Source organism: Acipenser ruthenus, chromosome 5, assembly GCF_902713425.1.
Source record: "Acipenser ruthenus chromosome 5, fAciRut3.2 maternal haplotype, whole genome shotgun sequence".
In the NCBI taxonomy this organism is placed as follows: Eukaryota; Metazoa; Chordata; class Actinopteri; order Acipenseriformes; family Acipenseridae; genus Acipenser; species Acipenser ruthenus.
The window spans coordinates 57098029-57117964 of NC_081193.1; the positions used below are offsets into that span (position 1 = coordinate 57098029).

At 38.7% G+C, this 19936-nt stretch overlaps 1 protein-coding gene across 3 annotated transcripts in view; it reads right to left on the bottom strand.

Moving 5' to 3' along the window:
• The window catches only part of elp3 (elongator acetyltransferase complex subunit 3), a 200529-nt gene that overhangs the window by 157949 nt on the left and 22644 nt on the right, over window positions 1–19936 (bottom strand). For all 3 annotated transcript variants that reach the window (XM_059024758.1, XM_034004543.3, XM_059024757.1), the window contains exons 3-7: window positions 18809–18947; window positions 17438–17508; window positions 13403–13466; window positions 4182–4250; window positions 1456–1610 (exon numbers count right to left, since the gene is read on the bottom strand). In XM_059024758.1, the coding sequence (XP_058880741.1) occupies window positions 1456–1610; window positions 4182–4250; window positions 13403–13466; window positions 17438–17508; window positions 18809–18947 (498 nt within the window). The remainder of the gene's footprint in view (window positions 1–1455; window positions 1611–4181; window positions 4251–13402; window positions 13467–17437; window positions 17509–18808; window positions 18948–19936) is intronic.

Genomic DNA, 19936 nt, shown 5'->3' on the forward strand with positions numbered 1-19936 from the left:
TTTCTAGTCGTTTTTTCTCGAGACAAGCCCGAAAAAAAAGGGCATATCTCATGAATAGTCATACTTGCCCCTGGCATCAGATAATGGTGGCCATAAGGAAACAAGCTGGCTGTTACTGAATCAGCGCACAGAGAATATCACAGACATTTGCAGAGCTTTTTTGAGATGTTATAGTAATAAAATAATGACTTGGATCACATTATTGAGGATAAAACGAGTGATCAGGAGATGATTGATCGGTATGTACGACTATTATTATTATTATTTATTTCTTAGCATATGTGAAAGCTATAGCGAACGAAAGGGTGGGGCGGGGCTAGAGATGCCTAGTAAGTGCTTTGTTGATATGCAGGGCTTTTTAAACCCGTTTGACTGTGGAAAAAAAAAACTTTTAAACAGCACGTCTAAAATTAACTGTGCATGTGAAAATAAATTGGACCTGACACGCCTGACACGCTCTTAATAAATGGACTGCATCAGCGTTTGGGCTGTGCTCTGGAGGGAAAGACAAATACATCACATTGCAATGCTGGCAGTCAGAAGAACTAATCAGCTTAGAGATGAGTTTGAAACTTAACCCTTTGCGGTCCATTGTCGGACTGGGTCCGACATTGCAATTATTCCTCACAGGTCCTTTGTCGGACTGGGTCCGACATCATTATAGCAAAGCAATAAACGGGTGTTTAGTCGTTTTTTCTCCGGAAAAAGCCGAGAAAACCATTCAATTGCCGAGTGGTAGCGACAGGAGCCGAGACAAGTCGGGGAAAAAAATAAATAAAAAAAAAAAAAAAGGCGTATTTCATGAATAGTCATACATGGTATCAGGTATCAGATAATGGGCGTCCATAATAAACAAGCTGGCTAAGTGCGTCAGCGCACTGAGACTATCATGGACATTTGCAGAGCTTTTTTCAGATGTTATAGTAATAAAATAATGACTTGGATCGCATTATTGAGGAGTTTGGTGATAAAACGAGTGATCTGGAGATGATCGATCGGTATGTACGACTATTATTATTATTATTATTTATTTCTTACACAGCTGAACGCTATAGCAAACAAAAGGCTGGGGAGGGGCTGGAGATGCCTAGTGTGTGCTTTGTTGATATGCAGGGCCATTTCAACCCGTTTGACTGTGAAAAAAAACACTTTTAAACAGCGCGTATAAAATTAACTGCGCGTGTGAAAATTAATTAGACCTGGCGTGCCTGACGCGCGATTAATAAATGGACCGCAAAGGGTTAAACCACTCAAATGTCAACAGTACCAATCAGAAAGAGCAACCTACAAATCAGGCCAGTTTCTTCAACTGCTCAGAGTGCTCGGCTTCACTCTGGTCACATGACTAGGCAGTCCACAGGAGAGCATGACAAACAGAATTACTGCAGTCAATAAATGTGTGTTCACTATAAACCCAAAAGAGTACACTGCTGGCATAGAAAGTGAGCCTCTTACCTTACAGCCTCAGCCACATTGTTGGAGGTGTGTCCAGACAATGCGTCATGCAGGTTCCTGATGAAGTAGTCTCTGTATTCCTCTGCTAGTGCCATGAAGGTGCCACCCATCACGATAAACTCCACCTTGTCCACACTGTGCCCCAGTTGCTTCAGCTACACAGGTAGCCAACAGACAGCAGTCAAACAGAACAAAAACATAGGAAGATTACCAGACCACTGAAGTGATACCAGGAAGTAGCAGCAACTTTTACTTCTGTAGCATTCTCAGAAATAAGAATTTCAACAGAAGGGGAGCATTAATAATAAATGTCAGAGCTAACAAAAGACAAAAAATTTATTTCAAAACATCGGCTGCATTTCTTTAACCCTTTGAGTAGTACGAATGTACCGGTATGTTCGCTGCTATCTGGTCCCCAGGGAGTACGAATGTACTGGTACGTTCTGCAACTTAAAACTTGAATTACTGAGCCTACAAAATTCCTGATCACATAATATTGTAACATCTTTTATTGGTCTCTAGCGCCCTCTGCCAGATATTGACTAAATTACATATAATAAACCCAGTCACAAAAATGTCAGTGTTTGTAAACCGGCGAAAATCACTCAGTGAGAAAGTATTAGTAATAATACTGAATTAAGATTCTGATTTAAATTCAAATACATACAATTCTTCCAGTGAATCGGATGTCAGCGAGTGTGTCAGTGAAGACATAAGCGAAGAATGTTTACCACCAACATCAAGTAACAGCGAAGAGGCGGCGCCAAGCTCTGTGCATTGCTCCATGCTTCAAGGAGTATCATACGCTAAGCATTAGACACTCTCACTCCCTCCGCCCCCACAACCTGATAACCCAGATATGATTTATTCATCTCCTCTCTCTTTTTTTTGTTACGACGCGTTGTGGTTGTTCCACTCCGTTTATTGTTTATTGCCTACGTTATTTTTTAGTTAAAACCTTTCCCTATGACTAAATAAAAAAATACATTTAGCTTGTTTGTACGCTGTACTCATAATAATCAAGTACATGCAGAAGACGGAAAAAAATAAAAACGTACTCCCGTAGGACCGGCAGTGCATTTTAAAACTCACTACTCAAAGGGTTAACCACTTCAACACCATGACGTACACTCGTGTGGACGTCAAATGAAAACCCACTTACAGTACCATGCCACACCTGCGTACGTCAAGTTTCCCATTCTATTCTATGATCAGTTTCTCAGTCTAGCGTTTTAGGTTTCATTCTCCAAGGCAGTGCTAGTACTGTGGAATGTGTAATGAAAGTCGGGGGAGGGTCAGGTGACATTTGTATCCAATTGCGTGTCATGTACGATTCCAATCTAGCTGTAGGCGTTTAGAAGACAGATATATTGCGGGAAGCCATTCGACTTTTACAAGTATTATATATATATATATGTGTTTTAAATTATTTTTTGTTTTACTTTTAGTTTTACTTGTTTAGTTGTAGTTTATATCGTTTTTAACGAAAGCTAAACATGGCAACGTAAGTGGTCTTTCTATAATGAGCAAAGGGAGTGAAGTTGGTTCGGAGGATTTCGATACCAGCGACAGTGATGCTGACTTATCACTGAGCGATGATGATGAAGAGGATGTGGAGCCAAGAATAGTACAAACTGTACGAACAGAAGAGCATGCAGCTACTTTACAGGTAAGCCAGCTGCAAACAGGAAGCTGTTTGGTTTGAAACGGCAGTGCTGTGACGAAATACTATCAAAACACAGCACTGGGTACAGGCAATGCGGCAGCCAGATCCATCACAATGCCTGCGCAAAGTAACTGTGTACATGCATTTGTGACTATCCCTCCAACACAAGGGAAGCAGAGACCGCAACAAAGGTGCAGGGTCTGCTACGAAAATGAAAACAAAAGAAAAGGCACAAGAAAAATATGCAGTGATTGCGAAGGCAATCCCGGGTTCTGTTGTATTGAATATTTCAATAAATGGCACAGAGCAAGTCCACAATGGCACACGTTTTGATGACCTTTGATTTTTATTTGATAATTACTGTTTACTGATTACTATTATTAGCAGTGTTTTTGTTTTCATTGTAAAAAAAAAAAAAAAAAAGTGTTTTTATCTCTATATTGAATGTGGGTATGTAGTACACAGGAGCATAAAGGGTTAATGAAAAACACAGTTTAGGTCATTTATTTCTGTTTTATTCATCATAAGTTAACATTTTATAGCAATTACAGGTTTGATACCTGGGAAGGGGTTTCATTTTTATATCTGGAGTTGAAGTGGTTAAAGTGGATGTAGCGGACAAAATAATTTCATAAATCTTAAATGTCACGCATTTCCATTTGATACATTGTCCTCAAATGTGTTTATAAAAACATATGTTTGAACAAACATGCATTTTAATATTAAAATATGGTATATTGTATTACTTTAGGTTTAAGAACTTCCTCAGTATGCTTATCTAGTTCTCAGGATGTCTGTTACTGTTTCACATCCTAGGTCATTTCACCTCAGCAATGTCTTTGGAGTCAAAGCAGTAAATCAATACGGGGAAGCAGTTGGTTGGTTAATGACAGGAAAGAAGGCTTTGAAGGTGAAATGGCCAAAGGAGTGCAACACTAAATGAAAGCAATGCATTCAAACAGAAATTGTATTAACCTAGTGTAGTACTAGACAACGTGTTAAATGTATGATATTATTTTAGCTACTACCTATTTCTAAAAGTGTCTAACAATATACTGACCTGCTCTACACGATGGCGTGTCTGAAGGAAAGGGTCATATCGAGCACGGATCGCTCTCATTGAAGTCGGCTGTGAAGGGAAGCAGACAGTCAGAAATACGTAAAAAGTCTAAAGAAGTGAAACGTATTGCAGGGCTTGCAATTAACTTCTCCATACACTAGCCACCAGGGCTAGTGGATGGAAAAAATCACCAGCCTCACAGACATTTTACAGATCCAGTATAAGATTTGTTGATAGTTCACTAAAATTGCAGTTTTAACATGTGTTGCAATGTGTGTTTAATATATTAAATAAGGGAACAAAAAAGCAATCAACATCAAGCATCTAGCTCCGCGTCCATGACAGCACTATCTGTAGGGGTCTACTTAAATCGCGGTAAATTTACGTATTTTTCACAGGTATGTTGCGGAATAAAATTAGGATTTTGCGGACATTTCGTGGACCTGTTTAAACATTAAATAAACCTAAGTAGACAGTATTTCAGAACATTATAAAGCCTTAAAATAGTGGTACTTGCTTCCTTACTAAAACAGAGTGCTGTCATTTGTTAAAGGCAAACATGCAGCATTCCCCAGCAGTTGACTTGCCCATACACTGAGACTGCACGTTCTGCATCCACTGAATTGGTTGGAAGTTAAGGGAAAGCTTTGCCAAGTTATACAGATGTGGAAATCAATTAGAAACAGCCCAAAATCTCGGTTACACAAGGGCATCTGGCATACTTTAATAAAGGCAATGTATGCAGCATGTTCCTTGTAATATTTGTCCCACCCAATAATTTATTTTATAGTACCGAGTCAAAGCAAAGAAAACGTGGCTATTCAGGTCTAAAATTCCATACTGCGAAAAAGTAAGCAGCAGGTTGAAGCGAGGTGGCTGTGCTGGATCGTTTTAGTACCGATTTAACTTGCAGACAGGAATACTTTTTGTCTGGGCCGACTTTCCAGTTTGGTTTCTGAAAGCTGTTTATTTTACGTTCTGTTCAGAAGTCTCTGTAGTAGTCTGCATGTACAGTTTCTTTGGGAAATATCTTGAAACGATCATCAGCCGAAATATACTTTGCTTTTTTTTCATCCATTTCTACGACTGTACCTCCAATGCTGAAAACTAGATTTTAGCAACCTAAATCAAAACAATGCAGCACCAACTTTGTCCCACCCCCTACTGCACAGTACAAATCACATAAAAGCAGTAAAGATGCACTGATAGGCTGATTGAAACTTTGTCAATTGAATAGTAAACAAGAACGTTAATCGCTTTGGAGAATTTATTTTGTAAATGTTATTTGTGTTCGTTTGTTGTTTATTTGTTTGTTTTTTGCTTAAGTGCAATGCACACAGGACAGCAATAAAAAAGGGCTATCTGCAGAAGGAAGACACGTAGTTTGCGTCGCTTGCGTTGTGCAGTAGTTCATTTAAAACAAGGTTTATTTTTTTCCTCTCCGTACTTGTTTGTTTGCATTGGCCCCTAAGAGGTGAATTTCGATGTGACCCCTCAATTTCACGATTTCCGCGAAATCGCGATTTAGGTAGACCCCTAACTATCTGTAGAACCATCTGATATCACTGACAGGAAATTTGCACCTTTTATCTTGCAGCAGCCTTCTTTCTACCTCAGCAATATAGTGCATAAATACTCTTGCTTGTTTGTCATTCCTGTAAGTACTTCCAAGATTTAGCCCTTTCTGTTCATCACAGAGTATAAAGAGCATACATGGGTTACTATACGTGTTCAATAGTAACCATGACCCTATCTGCACTCTACAAGGAGTTATTAGTCAGTTTTGTAAGTTGATGCTGTCATACAACGTGGCTGCCATGTTTTTTATTGCAGCAACTTCCATTGAACAAGTGTAAAAGCCAACCATACTTAGATCATGTATAGCAATTTTCGTTTCAATCAAATAAGCACTTTGAGAAGATGATTGTTTTTTGATGATTTTACACTTACTGTATTTTTATGACGTTATCCAATGTGTCCGCCATACCACAAAACCAATCTGCATCTTATGAACAACAGTTAATGCTGGACTATCCCTAAACATGTATAGCAAGTTTCACATCTCTGCAATAAGTTATTTGATACGTAGACATTTTAACAAGCTCCGCAAAACACAATATGGCTGCCGAACCATGTGACCTATGACATTTGTTTTTGTTTCTGTAACACCGTCCCATGGGCATCTACCAACCTACCAATTTTCGTGAGTTTCTGAGAAACTTTGGGGAGGAAGAACAAGCACAACAACAACAACAACAGGCTTCTCCAGCCTTTGGCTAGGAAGCCTAATAACAATAACTAGAAGTTGCCAGCAACTTGACGGCTTCCAAGGCATTCTTGTTCCTATCTGTGTTCCATAATAACCATGAACCTACCTGCACTCTCCAAGCAGTTATAAGCCACTTTTGCATTTGACCTTAAGGAGAGGTCAAACTAACCGTAAAAGATCATTTATGCTCATTTTGGCTTCAATCAGAACTCTGCATGTTATATTCCTAGCCTATGGCTTGGAAGCCTAATAATAATAATAATAATAATAATAATCCTAACAAAAACAATAGGCTTCCCAGCCTATGGTTTGGAAGCCTAATAAACATAAAATCGGGGACACTGCTGCTGTACTCTTGAGCAAGGTACTTTACCTAGCTCCAGTAAAAACCCAACTGTATAAATGGGTAATTGTATGTAAAAATAATGTGATATCTTGTAACAATTGTAAGTCGCCCTGGATAAGGGCGTCTGCTAAGAAATAAATAATAATAATAATAATAATAATAATAATAATAATAATAATAATAATAATAATAAGCGGCTTCTTGTGGTGAGATTTTCGAAAGCAGTCTTATTTCACCAAAGTCGGCATTCTAAATTTCACCACAAGAGAGCAAACTTGCACCACCCCCAGTTAAAGACCAAACATATATTTTTTTCGTGCTTCCATGCACTGGATCACTAACCAATAGCATACCACTGCCACCACCCGGAACCCCAGGATACTACAGGTAAAAAGATAAGGTGCAATAGGTATAGATTATGGCTGAAAAAGTGAGCTACTCAACACTTCAGAGAAAAAGGGAGGGACAAGACCATAAAAAGTTAAAAGTTTTAATTAAAAAAAAAACACATCTACAATAAAAGAGACATCTAACTACTATAAATCAAGCACTTAACTATCAGTCTCTGTATTCTTCAATTATTCAGACCTGAACTTAACCATACTATATAAACCTATTTATGCATTACACATTCCACTATTTGCATTACCTATAGTGTTCATATAAAACACACCAGTTTTTGTAAAACAACAAGTCACATCTAATACATTACAAACATACAAAACTTGCAATTATATTCAAACCACAACAAATCAAAACCAATTCATATCAACACACATCCTACATTAAATAATAAAACATAATCACTTTATATAAATAGTGAGTATTTCAAAACTACTATGTGTAAAAATCATACATGCGCAACACACTGAGCTGCTTCAGTATAACGTTTACCAGGGACAGTATTTAATACAGGGTTAAAGTAGGTTTAAGAAAGAGCTGAAGTTAATATTCCAATATAAAACTAGTATTACTGAACGGGTTTTATGTAACTTTTACCAGGGACAGTATATAATAACAAATTAGTCGTGGGTTTTAAGAAATTACTACAGTTAAATGGTATAACTAAAAAGTATTCACAAGTCAGTCGCCATACATATAAAACAAAGAGGAGGGAAAGAAATGTGAGATTTGAGAGACAGTCTTACTAAACTCTGTAGGTATCGCGCAATAACTTCCAGAATTTGTTTCAAAGCATGTCCGGGTTTGGTCTGTGGAAAAGGTGGCAACCCTACTTACAGTGTGTGTCTGTATGTGTACAGTTCTGTATATGCCCGCATGTCCACAAGGTTATTATAAGTAAACAAACATTACAGCAGAAAAGCTGCTCAGCTCCAATTATACTAAAATGTCAGTTTTTTGGGGGAATTCTCAGTGAATAACGGTGCAATCTTCACCGTTACAATTGTCTTTCATAGAACAAGCGATTCTGAAGAGTTCTGTCTATACTTTTTGTTACCTAAAATAATTAGTTCAATGACAATTACGCTCCCAAAGTTGCGCCACCCCCCTCATGCGTGTTTTAAATGGGTTACATGCGCAGCTTCGTTGCAATACATTCAGGATTTGTGATTGTTCTTTTACCACAGTTCATTCGGAAAAGTAACTTTATTCCGATTTCTAAGTGGCTACTGTTCAACTGCAACAGCATTTAACAAACAAACAAAAAAAATTCTCAGTTTACGGAACATTTCTGTACAGCCCGAGATCACTGTATTTTTTTATTGAATACTCCAAAGAAGCGCAAACTATATACAGTCAGTTATCTTCAATGCGCACAATTTATTTACAAGCTGTTTGCCAGGAAGCTTGTCTTCCTGCTCTGGATTCAAGGCAGCAAGCTTTTTTTGTGTGTTTGTTTGTTTATACAGTGAATACAAAGCATTTTCAAAACTGATTCGCTGGTAGAATGGGACCAGCAAATCAGATGCTAGTTAACACGAGCAGGAAAAGAAAAGCACGCCCACTGCTTGTCTGTGGCAGAAATACTGTAAAAAGCAATGCAGCGCGTTCGGTGCAGTTTCATTGATAAATTTAAATAATGTACTAACTATGCGTGTTACAAAAATGTAATTATTGAATCGATTATCCAGTATTTATATCGATGTACAGTACTGTGCAAAAGTTTTAGGCAGGTGTGAAAAAATGCTGTAAAGTAAGAATGCTTTCAAAAATAGACATGTTAATAGTTTATATTTATCAATTAACAAAATGCAAAGTGAGTAACAGAAGAAAAATCTACATCAAATCAATATTTGGTGTGACCACCCTTTGCCTTCAAAACAGCATCAATTCTTCTAGGTACACTTGCACACAGTTTTTGAAGGAACTCGGCTGGTAGGTTGGCCCAAACATCTTGGAGAACTAACCACAGTTGTTCTGTGGATTTAGGCAGCCTCAGTTGCTTCTCTCTCTTCATGTAATCCCAGACAGACTCGATGATGTTGAGATCAGGGCTCTGTGGGGGCCATACCATCACTTCCAGGACTCCTTGTTCTTCTTTACGTTGAAGATAGTTCTTAATGACTTTCGCTGTATGTTTGGGGTCGTTGTCATGCTGCAGAATAAATTCAGGGCCAATCAGATGCCTCCCTGATGGTATTGCATGATGGTTAAGTATCTGCCTGTACTTCTCAGCCTTGAGGAGACCATTAATTCTGACCAAATCCCCAACTCCATTTGCAGAAATGCAGCCCCAAACTTGCAAGGAACCTCCACCTTGCTTCACTGTTGCCTGCAGACACTCATTCGTGTACCGCTCTCCAGCCCTTCGGCGAACAAACTGCCTTCTGCTACAGCCAAATATTTCAAATTTTGACTCATCAGTCCAGAGCACCTGCTGCCATTTTTCTGCACCCCAGTTCCTGTGTTTTCGTGCATAGTTGAGTCGCTTGGCCTTGTTTCCACGTCGGAGGTATGGCTTTTTGGCCACAAGTCTTCCGTGAAGGCCACTTCTGACCAGACTTCTCCGGACAGTAGATGGGTGTACCAGGGTCCCACTGTTTTCTGCCAATTCTGAGCTGATGGCACTGCTGGACATCTTCCGATTGCGAAGGGAACTAAGCATGATGTGTCTTTCATCTGCTGCAGTAAGTTTCCTTGGCCGACCACTGCGTCTACGGTCCTCAACGTTGCCCGTTTCTTTGTGCTTCTTCAAAAGAGCTTGGACAGCACATCTGGAAACCCCTGTCTGCCTTGAAATTTCTGCCTGCATAACTACCTTGTGTCTTATTGCTGTGCTCAGTCTTGCCATGGTGTATGACTTTTGACAGTAAACTGTCTTCAGCAACCTCACCTTGTTAGCCGAGTTTGGCTGTTCCTCACCCAGTTTTATTCCTCCTACACAGCTGTTTCTGTTTCAGTTAATGATTGTGTTTTTAACCTACATATTGAATTGATGATCATTAGCACCTGTTTGGTATAATTGTTTAATCATACACCTTATATGCCTACAAAATCCCTGTCTTTGTGCAAGCGTACCTAGAAGAACTGATGCTGTTTTGAAGGCAAAGGGTGGTCACACCAAATATGGATTTGATTTAGATTTTTCTTCTGTTCACTCACTTTGCATTTAGTTAATTGATAAATATAATCTATTAACATGTCTATTTTTGAAAGCATTCTTACTTTACAGCATTTTTTCACACCTGCCTAAAACTTTTGCACAGTACTGTATATAATGAGGAATGGACACCTGTTAATCCATTTGTGTATCTCAATCACAACTGAGAAACACGTTAATAGTAAAATTGGTTTAACTTACGTTTTTTTTTTCTATAAAACAACTAAATGGGCTTGTGGAAGGGTGGTGGGCAATTCACTGACATACACGGGAGACAGAAGTTTTATTTGACAACACTGTACTGGTGCCCAGTTTTATTATTTTTTCAGTCTTTTTTTATTCCGCAGAGGGCGCTGTTGTCCGTGGCCTGAGTACCGGCAACAGTACACAGGACCACAGAAATACCAATGCTGGTAAACAGTCAAACAAACTGGCGCACTCACAGGTGCTCAAAATAATAACGAAAACAGTAATAAAACTACAGAAGTGCTGCTTACGCAGTGCCCCCACTGCCGCTAAGCCAGTCAGAACAGGTCTTTGACCTACGCTCAGTTATCCTATACACTGGGGTGGCCAGAGTTCCCCGTACAGCTACACGTGTCCCCTCGGGTACGTAATTATCGTTTACTTTAGTTTCTTTCAAGGCAGGCTATCTCACTCAGCCGTGCTTGCCTGTTCTTTGTTCATACTGACGTCTCCCGCCAGCGTCACTGGGTATCCTCTCTCCAGCCATCCAAATGCACAACCAAGCGCAGTTCTTATCGGCCGAGCAATCTCCCAAGGCCCGCCTCTCAGCCACTCAGAGAGAGGGAAAGCCCACACACCCTCTTCCCCACCTCTCCGTATCATCGCCATGACTGACAGGCGAATCTTACAAGACTGCTGCCCTCTATCTGCAGTAATACGCATGTGCCAAATATTCAGCACAGATCTCCCCCCCGTTACAGGGCTTTTAAATGGTAAGTCTTACTTTTTTCATTTAAATGCCAAAGTGACTCACCTTTATTAATTTAAATACAGTTACTCGTCATAACTATTATAATAGTGTGTCCAGCAAAACGCTTTATTTTTTAATTATAGCTGTAATAAAGATTAGTCGCTTATTAACATGTTGCGATCTCGTATGTACATGAAAAATAAAGGCTTGGTCTATTTAAAAGCCCATTAAGTTGTTTGACAGAAAAATAACTAAATTAAATCAAATAAATTACTAAAATTAAGCCTTATATACATAAATGTATAAAAACAGTGAAGCAATATGAAAAAATAATAGCATCGGCGGCACGATAATGGTCTGTTTTGATTAGAGGGCGAGCATTAATTGCATTATTGCAGCAGTGTGGAGTAGTGGTTAGGGCTCTTGACTCTTGACCGGAGGGTTGTGGGTTCAATCCCCAGTGGGGGACACTGCTGTTGTACCCTTGAGCAAGGTACTTTACCTAGATTGCTCCAGTAAAAACCCAACTGTATAAATGGGTAATTGTATGTAAAAATGATGTGATATCTGTATAATGTGAAATAATGTACAATGTGATATCTTGTAACAATTGTAAGTCGCCCTGGATAAGGGCGTCTGCTAAGAAATAAATAATAATAATTATTACAGAAATATTATGCATTCTAATTATTCAAACAGTGCTAAAATCCAAAATCGCTCATTTATCCTACTTACTGTATATAAGAGAGACCATAACTAGTTATGTTCACTCCAAACTGACTATTCCAAGTACAGTATCACGTTAATTCAAATAATCAATATTCCGTTAAAAAAAAATTAGTAATAACAATAGTTTGTACTTATCTGACTGGCAGCAGTAAAAAAAAAAAAAAAAAATCTGCATGAACAGTTCTAAACATTATTTTCAGCTTTTCAAAATTAGCCGCTTTGAGTTAAGCTAAAGCCTTCTCTGCTTGTGTAGAGGCTAAGGTGCTGCCTGCACTGCAGAAATCCCCATGCAATGTTGATGGCACTTTGACAATTCATGCTCTTTGACACTCTCCAACTTCCAGTTACTTGTTCCTGCCACAAATTAGATTATTTTTTTTTTCTCTCTGGTGAATACAACCGGCATTCCGAACAGTATGTTCTGGTTGGTATTGTCGAAAACTAACCATTCTGAGTTTGTCCGTTGTCATCAATTCTCATTAATAGTAATGCTAGAGGGCGCAAAATCATTTAAACTCAAGCCAAGCAAAAAATAATAATAAAAAATAAAAAAACTGATCCGCCACTGTGGCGTGTAAGTGTCAAATTTACCCGGGTGGGCGGGTGCTAATTTTGAACCCTGATATTGACAACAAAAAAAACAAAACACAGTTTACTATACATCAGTGTGTCAGATTTTAACCTCAATGTGCACACCTTGTAGCTAACAAAATAGTTCTATACAATGTCTCTGCCATGCACTTCCATTCATCATATGGGTATGAAATGGGCATTTGGAAAGAATATTATAGCAATCATTTTTTTCCATTTTACTACACTAGGTTAAAGAAAAATACTTTTAGACTGTCTTGCACTTCCTGGGTCATTTCACCCCCACTGGCTTCTTCCTGTGAGTAGCCAATCAGCTGCTTCCCACAGTGACTGGCATACTTTCAGCTACAACTCACTGACCCAGAATACACTACTGAGGTGAAATGACCCAGGAAGTACAAGTGCAAACAGATAACCTAAGAATAAGTTTCCTTTAACCTAAAGTAGTACTAGACATCATATTTTAAAATTAGAATATGTGTGTGCTAGAACATATGTTTCTCTCAAAACTGCACATTTGAGATGTAGCTGAAGAAGTGCAAAATGTGTAAGATATGGAATTATTTTAGCTACAATTACTTTAAAGACACTGAAAAGTATGAAAAAGTACGTCAATATAAGCAATGCCAAGATTATAAAATAGACATTATTATTCTTTTATGGACATAAATGGAGAGGTAAAAGTAATGTTAACCAAACTGATGCATATCTAACCTATTAGCAAACGACAGGCAATTTATCAGTAAATAATGTTGTTGAGAGAGGGCTGAACAAAATGACAACTTACCTCGTAACCAGTGTAGGACTGCGTTGAATATTCAAAGTCCGAGTCGGGACCACCAGGGCAGTAACTGAAATAAAAAAATCATATCTTTTACATTTTTTTAAGTAAAGATAGGTTGGGACTGCAGGTACAACATGGCTGAAAGCAGAGTCAATTGACTCAGTTTGCTTAAATTCTCTAAGGTACCTTAACTCTCTTTGTAGATTCTGCTCAACAAATAAATATATATATATATATATATATATATATATATATATATATATATATATATATATATATATATATATATATATATATATATATATAAATAAATAAATACATAAATAAATAAATAAAGTAATAATCATATGATTATATTCATTTGTGTTGTGCCACAGTAAAAATTGCACTTTTGCATTCTTCTATTGAAATCTTTGCAAAACCATTTTAGAAACACACACATCAAATTGTTCTAATAATCTAACAGAAAACACTCTGGTGGAGTGATAACATTTGGGGAGTTTATGACTCTGTCAAATCACTTACACACACACTTTCACACACACACACACATAAAATATTACACGGTGCCTATAGAAAGTCTATACCCCCTTTCAAAGTTTTCACCTTTTGTTGCCTTTTAGTCTGGGATTAAAATGAGTGACCACCCCCCTTGTAATAGCAATCGTAAATTAGCTCAGGTGTAACCAATCGCCTTTAAAATCACAATCCAAGTTAAGTGTCCTCCACCTGTGTTAAACTGTAGTGATTCACATGATTTCAGGATAAATTCAGCGGTTCCTGTATGTTCCCTCTGCTGGGTAGTGCATTTCAAAGCAAAGACTCAACCATGAGCACCAAGGCGCTTTCAAAAGAACTCCGGGACAAAGTTGTTGAAAGGCACAGAACAGGGGATGGGTATAAAAAAAATATCAAAGGCCTTGAATATCCCTTGGAGCACAGTCAAGATGATTGCTAAGAAGTGGAAGGTGTATGGCACCACCAAGACCCTGCCTAGATCAGTACGCCCCTCCAAACTGGATAACCAAGCAAGAAGGAAACTGATCAGAGAGGCTACCAAGAGGCCAATGGCAACTTTGCAAGAGCTACAGGCTTTTATGGCCAAGACTGGTCAAAGTGTGCATGTGACAACAATATCCCAAGCACTCCACAATTCTGGCCTGTATGGTAGGGTGGCAAGAAGGAAGCCATTACTCAAGAAAGCCCACCTTGAATCCCAATTTGAAGTATGCAAAATAACACTCAGGAGATTCTGTAGCCATGTGGCAAAAAGCTTTGTGGTCTGACGAAACTAAAATTGAACTTTTTGGCCTAAATGCAAAGCTTAATGTTTGGCGCAAACACAACACAGCGCATCACCCAAAGAACACCATCCCTACTGTGAAGCATGGTGGTGGCAGCATCAATGTTATGGGGATGTTTCTCATCGGCAGAGACTGGAGCACTTGTCAGGATAGAAGGGAAAATGAATGGAGCAAAGTACAAATGCTCCATTCAAGTCCTTGAGGAAAACCTGCTGCCCTCTGTTAGAAAGCTGAAACTGGGAGGGAAGTTCACTTTTCAGCATGACAATGACCCAAAGCACGCAGCCAAAGCTACACCGGAGTGGCTAAGGAACAAAAAGGTAAATGTCCTTGAGTGGCCCAGTCAGAGCCCTGACCTGAATCCAATTGAAAATGTGTGGCATGACTTGAAGATTGCTGTCCATCAACACTCCCCAAGGAACTTGACAGAGCTTGAACAGTTTTGTAAAGAATGGTCAAATATTGCCAAATCTAGGTGTGCAAAGTTGGTAGAGACCTATCCCAATAGACTCATAGCTGTAATTGCTGCCAAAGGTGCTTCCACCAAGTATTAACTCAGGAGGGTGGAGACTTATCCAATTATGATCTTTCAGTTTTGTGTTTTTAATATATATATTTTTTTCTCAATAAAAACTTTCCCCTTAACAGTGTGGAGTATGGTGTGTAGGTAAGTGGGAAAAAATTCCTCATTTAAATGCATGAAACTCTGAGGCACTGACACAATAAAATCTGAAAAAAGTTCAAGGGGGTGTAGACTTTCTATAGGCACTATGTATATACAGTGCCGTGAAAAAGTATTTGCCCCCTGTCTGATTTACTGCATTTTTGCACATTTTTCACATTGTATTTGGTCTGATTTTTTGTGGGTTGTAGTAGTATATAGAGGAAGTCTGAGAGAAGAAATGACACCAAAGTTTGGTGATTCTTTCATTTGTTTGGTGTGCAAGGTAATCAAACATTCAAACATGCAATCTTCAGGTGTGAAAAAGTTATTGCCCCCCCCCCCCCCTAGTTAACTCAACCCAATTAAAGGGATAATTAGGGTCAGCTGTTTGAGTACTATGGTTAACAACCAGGCCTGATTTGGGCCAGCCCTGCCCAATATAAATCTGACTAACTTTGGCCCTTACCATTAGAGTGAAGTTGTCAGCACACAGGTTCTAGAGGCACATCATGCCACGAACAAAAGAAATTCCTGAAGACCTCCCGAAAAAAGTTGTTGATGCCTATCAGTCTGGAAAGGGTTACAAAGCCATTTCTAAGGCTCTGGGGCTCCACCGAACCACACTCAGAGCCTTATTGTCCAAATGGAGAGTGTTTGGGACAGTAGTGAATCTTCCCAGGAGTGGCCCTTCTGCCAAAATCTCTCCAAGAGCAAGGAGTAAAATCGTCCAGGAAGTCACAAAGAACCCTAGAACAACATCCAGGGATCTGCAGGCCTCTCTCGTCTCAGCTAAGGTCAGTGTTCATGACTCCACCATCAGAAAGACACTGGGCAAAAATGGGATGCATGGCAGAGTAACAAGGCGGAAACCATTGCACACTAAGAAGAACATGAATGCTCGTCTCAAGTTTGCCAAAAAGCACCTGGATGATCCTCAAGAGTTCTGGAACAATGTTCTATGGACAGATGAGTCAAAAGTGGAACTTTTTGGCCGACATGGGCCCCGTTATGTCAGGCGAAAACCAAACACTGCATTCCACGTAAGAAGCTCATACCAACGGTCAAGCATGGTGGTGGTAGTGTCATGGTTTGGGGATGCTTTGCTGCATCAGGACCTGGATGCCTCGCCATCATTGAAGGAACCATGAATTCTGCTCTGTATCAGAGAATTCTACAGGAGAATGTCAGGCCACCCGTCCGTGAGATGAAGCTGAAGCGCAGCTGGGTCCTGCAGCAAGACAATGATCCCAAACACACAAGCAAGTCTACACCATAATGGTTGAAGAACAAGAAATTTAAAGTTTTGGAATGGCCTAGTCAAAGTCCAGACCTAAACCCCATTGAGATGTTGTGGCAGGACCTGAAACAAGCAGTTCGTGCTTGAAAATCCACAAATGTCACTGAGTTGAAGCAGTTCTGCATGGAGGAGTGGGCCAAAATTCCTCCACAGCGCTGTGAGAGACTAATCAGTAACTACAGGAAGCGTTTGGTTGCAGTTATTGCTGCTAAAGGTGGCGTAACAAGTTATTGAGTCTAAGGGGGCAATTACTTTTTCACACAGAGGCATTGGGTGTTGCATAACTAATAAATAAATGAAATATGTATCACATTTTTGTGTCATTTGTTTACTCAGGGTCCCTTTTATCTAATATTAGGTTTTGGTTGAAGATCTGATAACAGTCAGTGTCAAAAATATGCAAAAATGCAGAAAATCAGAAGGGGGGCAAATACTTTCACGGCACTGCAGAGAGAGAGAGAGAGAGAGAGAGAGAGAGAGAGAGAGAGAGAGAGTGAGAGTGAGAGTGAGAATCATTTTGAATGTGTGTTTTACAGATTTGTAAGGGTTAGTATGTTCTAAAGTAGATCACTGTAAAATAATCTTTCAGGTTTAAAAACGTACAGTGATCAAGGCAAAATTGAGGATCCATCAATTTCTGAAGCCATCATTGGCAAGATGTTTAAAAAATATTGGATGTGTTTTTGTTTGTTTTTTAGTGTCTCAGAAGGAAATGTTCATTTAATCTTGCTAGTGCTATCAAATACACCCTTTTAAACCAAACAGATACTCACACACAGATGTTGCCTGTGAAGTTGATATGAGGGCAGCGATGAGGCTTGCACATGACTGCTACCACTGCAATCTGCAAAGATTTAAATAAAAACACAAAAATGAGATCTCACAAGCCAAACATATCCTACACAGAAAATCTGTTCTGTCTGCATGAGTGCAAAGTCTGTATTTTCTGACAGGAAGATTTTTTTTTATATGTAAATGTTATAAAACTACTGCTTCTTACTATTTAAAAAAAATAAAACAATGGAAGTAACAGAACAAAATCAGGCCCTTTATCAGATGCATGTCATTTTACACAAGCAGCAGAACTAATACAATGTCTTTTTTATATGGTTGCAGGCTATGGCTAAGGCTATGATTTTGTCACGAAGGTCACGGAAATTGTGAATTTGAATAAAGTCAGTGAAATCTTAGAAATGGATGTAAAACACATTTGATTAGGCAATCCCTTTATTTCCTTTAAAAAATGCACTGAAAATAAAAATGTGAGTATCTGTAAATTGTTTGGTTGTGTATGCACACATTTCAGCCAATAAGATTTGTAGCTGAGTGAGCAAGTGTGTAAATGAGTGGAATGGAAGTTTCAGGAGTGAAATTGGGTGAAAGAATGGCGACATCAAGTGCAAGCATTGTGGCAAATACCACTGCTAAGCAGAGAAGTGAAAAATATCCAAAGGGGACATTTTACAAAAGTAGTGGCATGATGTTTTGTAATGTTCCTGTGGATTAGAAACAAAAATTGAAAGCGCTTTACATAAACGGAAGCTACAAGCCATTGAATCTGCAGTAGGAAAGACAGCTAAAATGGTGAGTGAGCTGTTTTCTGTAAAGAACAGAAATTTATACCGACTTACATAGGTTCTCTTTAAAACATGCTGTTTCAGAATCGTGGAAAACTCAAACTAAGTTTTGTACTCTAAAGTAATGCTCTCGTGTATGATGCTGTATCTAGAACTGCATTGTTTGGTGACCTTTCCATGATTTCTTGTTTTTTTTTCCCCCACACCTAGCCTAAAATTACCAAAATGCCAAAATCAGAGCCTTAGCTATGGCAAATGTTCATTAATTGTTTCAGTATCTCAGACATAAAATTGTGCTTGTTATATAGTTTCTATCCTCATTTCACAACCTGAAAAGTATGCAATATTTAAAAAATTAGTAGGGATGATTCCCAGCGGTATTCTAAACAGAGAAATAAGCACAGCTGGTTAGTTTAGGCATAAAATTTGAAAGCAACTACTTTTTGTACACATTTTATCCTCCACACACAGGATATCAAAGAGCTCAAGTATTGTGGCTATCCCCATTACTTCTAGTCTTTCAAAAGTTTACCACCACCCCATATTGTAAAATATTACACCCCTTACCCCACTGGCTGTGCGTATAGGTTTGGCCTTCAGTTTGGGAACAAGTGCCCTGCGGTGTTGGGGTGGCACAGCAGCAATGATGTCCACAAGTCGTGGCTGAGCTGACAGCCCATACTTGGATGATGTTTTTGTCTTCACTCTGAAATAAAACATCCAAAAACAAAAACTATGAGGCACATTACCTTAACTCAAATGAGAATTGCTCTTTTTCAGCATTTATACCCTAATAAGTCATTCACCTTTTACAGTAAAGGAAAAAAAAGAAAAAGGGTGGCTGTTTTTTAAAAATGTAGTACTAGAGGCACAAAACAAAACATCCCAAAAGTAGACAAATCTAAATCTAAAACAAAATGGCCAAAATGGTTAATAGATCAATTAAAAAAAATATTCAGCGAAAAAAGGCACTTTACAGAGCGTTTAAAAGGGACCAAAAACAAAGCACACAGAAAGAGTATTTGGAACTGCAAACACAAGTCAAAAAGGAAGTTAGAAAGGCCAAGAGAGAGATAGAAATCAATATTGCTAAGGGGGCTAAAACCAATTCCAAAATGTTTTTCCAATATTAGGCCTATAACAGCAAGAGAACATTCAAAGAGGAGGCTAAATGTCTAAGAGACACAAATGGCAAAATCATAGATGAAGAAAAAAAAAAAAATAGCAAATATATTAAGTGATTACTTTTCACAGGTTTTTACAAAGGAGGACACGGACAACATGCCCCACATGTCGATCTGTTCCTATCCAGTTTTAAATAACTTTAGCATAACAGAGGCAGAAGTGTTAAAGGGACTAGGAGCTCTTAAAATAAACAAATCCCCTGGGCCGGATGAGATCCTCCCAATAGTACTCAAAGAAATGAAAGAAGTTATTTACAAGCCGCTAACCAAGATCATGCAACAGTCTCTTGACACAGGGGTTGTACCGACAGACTGGAAAATAGCAAACGTAATACCAATCCACAAAAAGGGAGACAAAACTGAACCAGGTAACTACAGACCAATAAGCCTCACTTCTATTATATGTAAACTTATGGAAACTATAATAAGATCCAAAATGGAAAATTACCTATATGGTAACGATATCCTGGGAGACAGCCAGCATGGTTTTAGGAAAGGGAGATCATGTCTA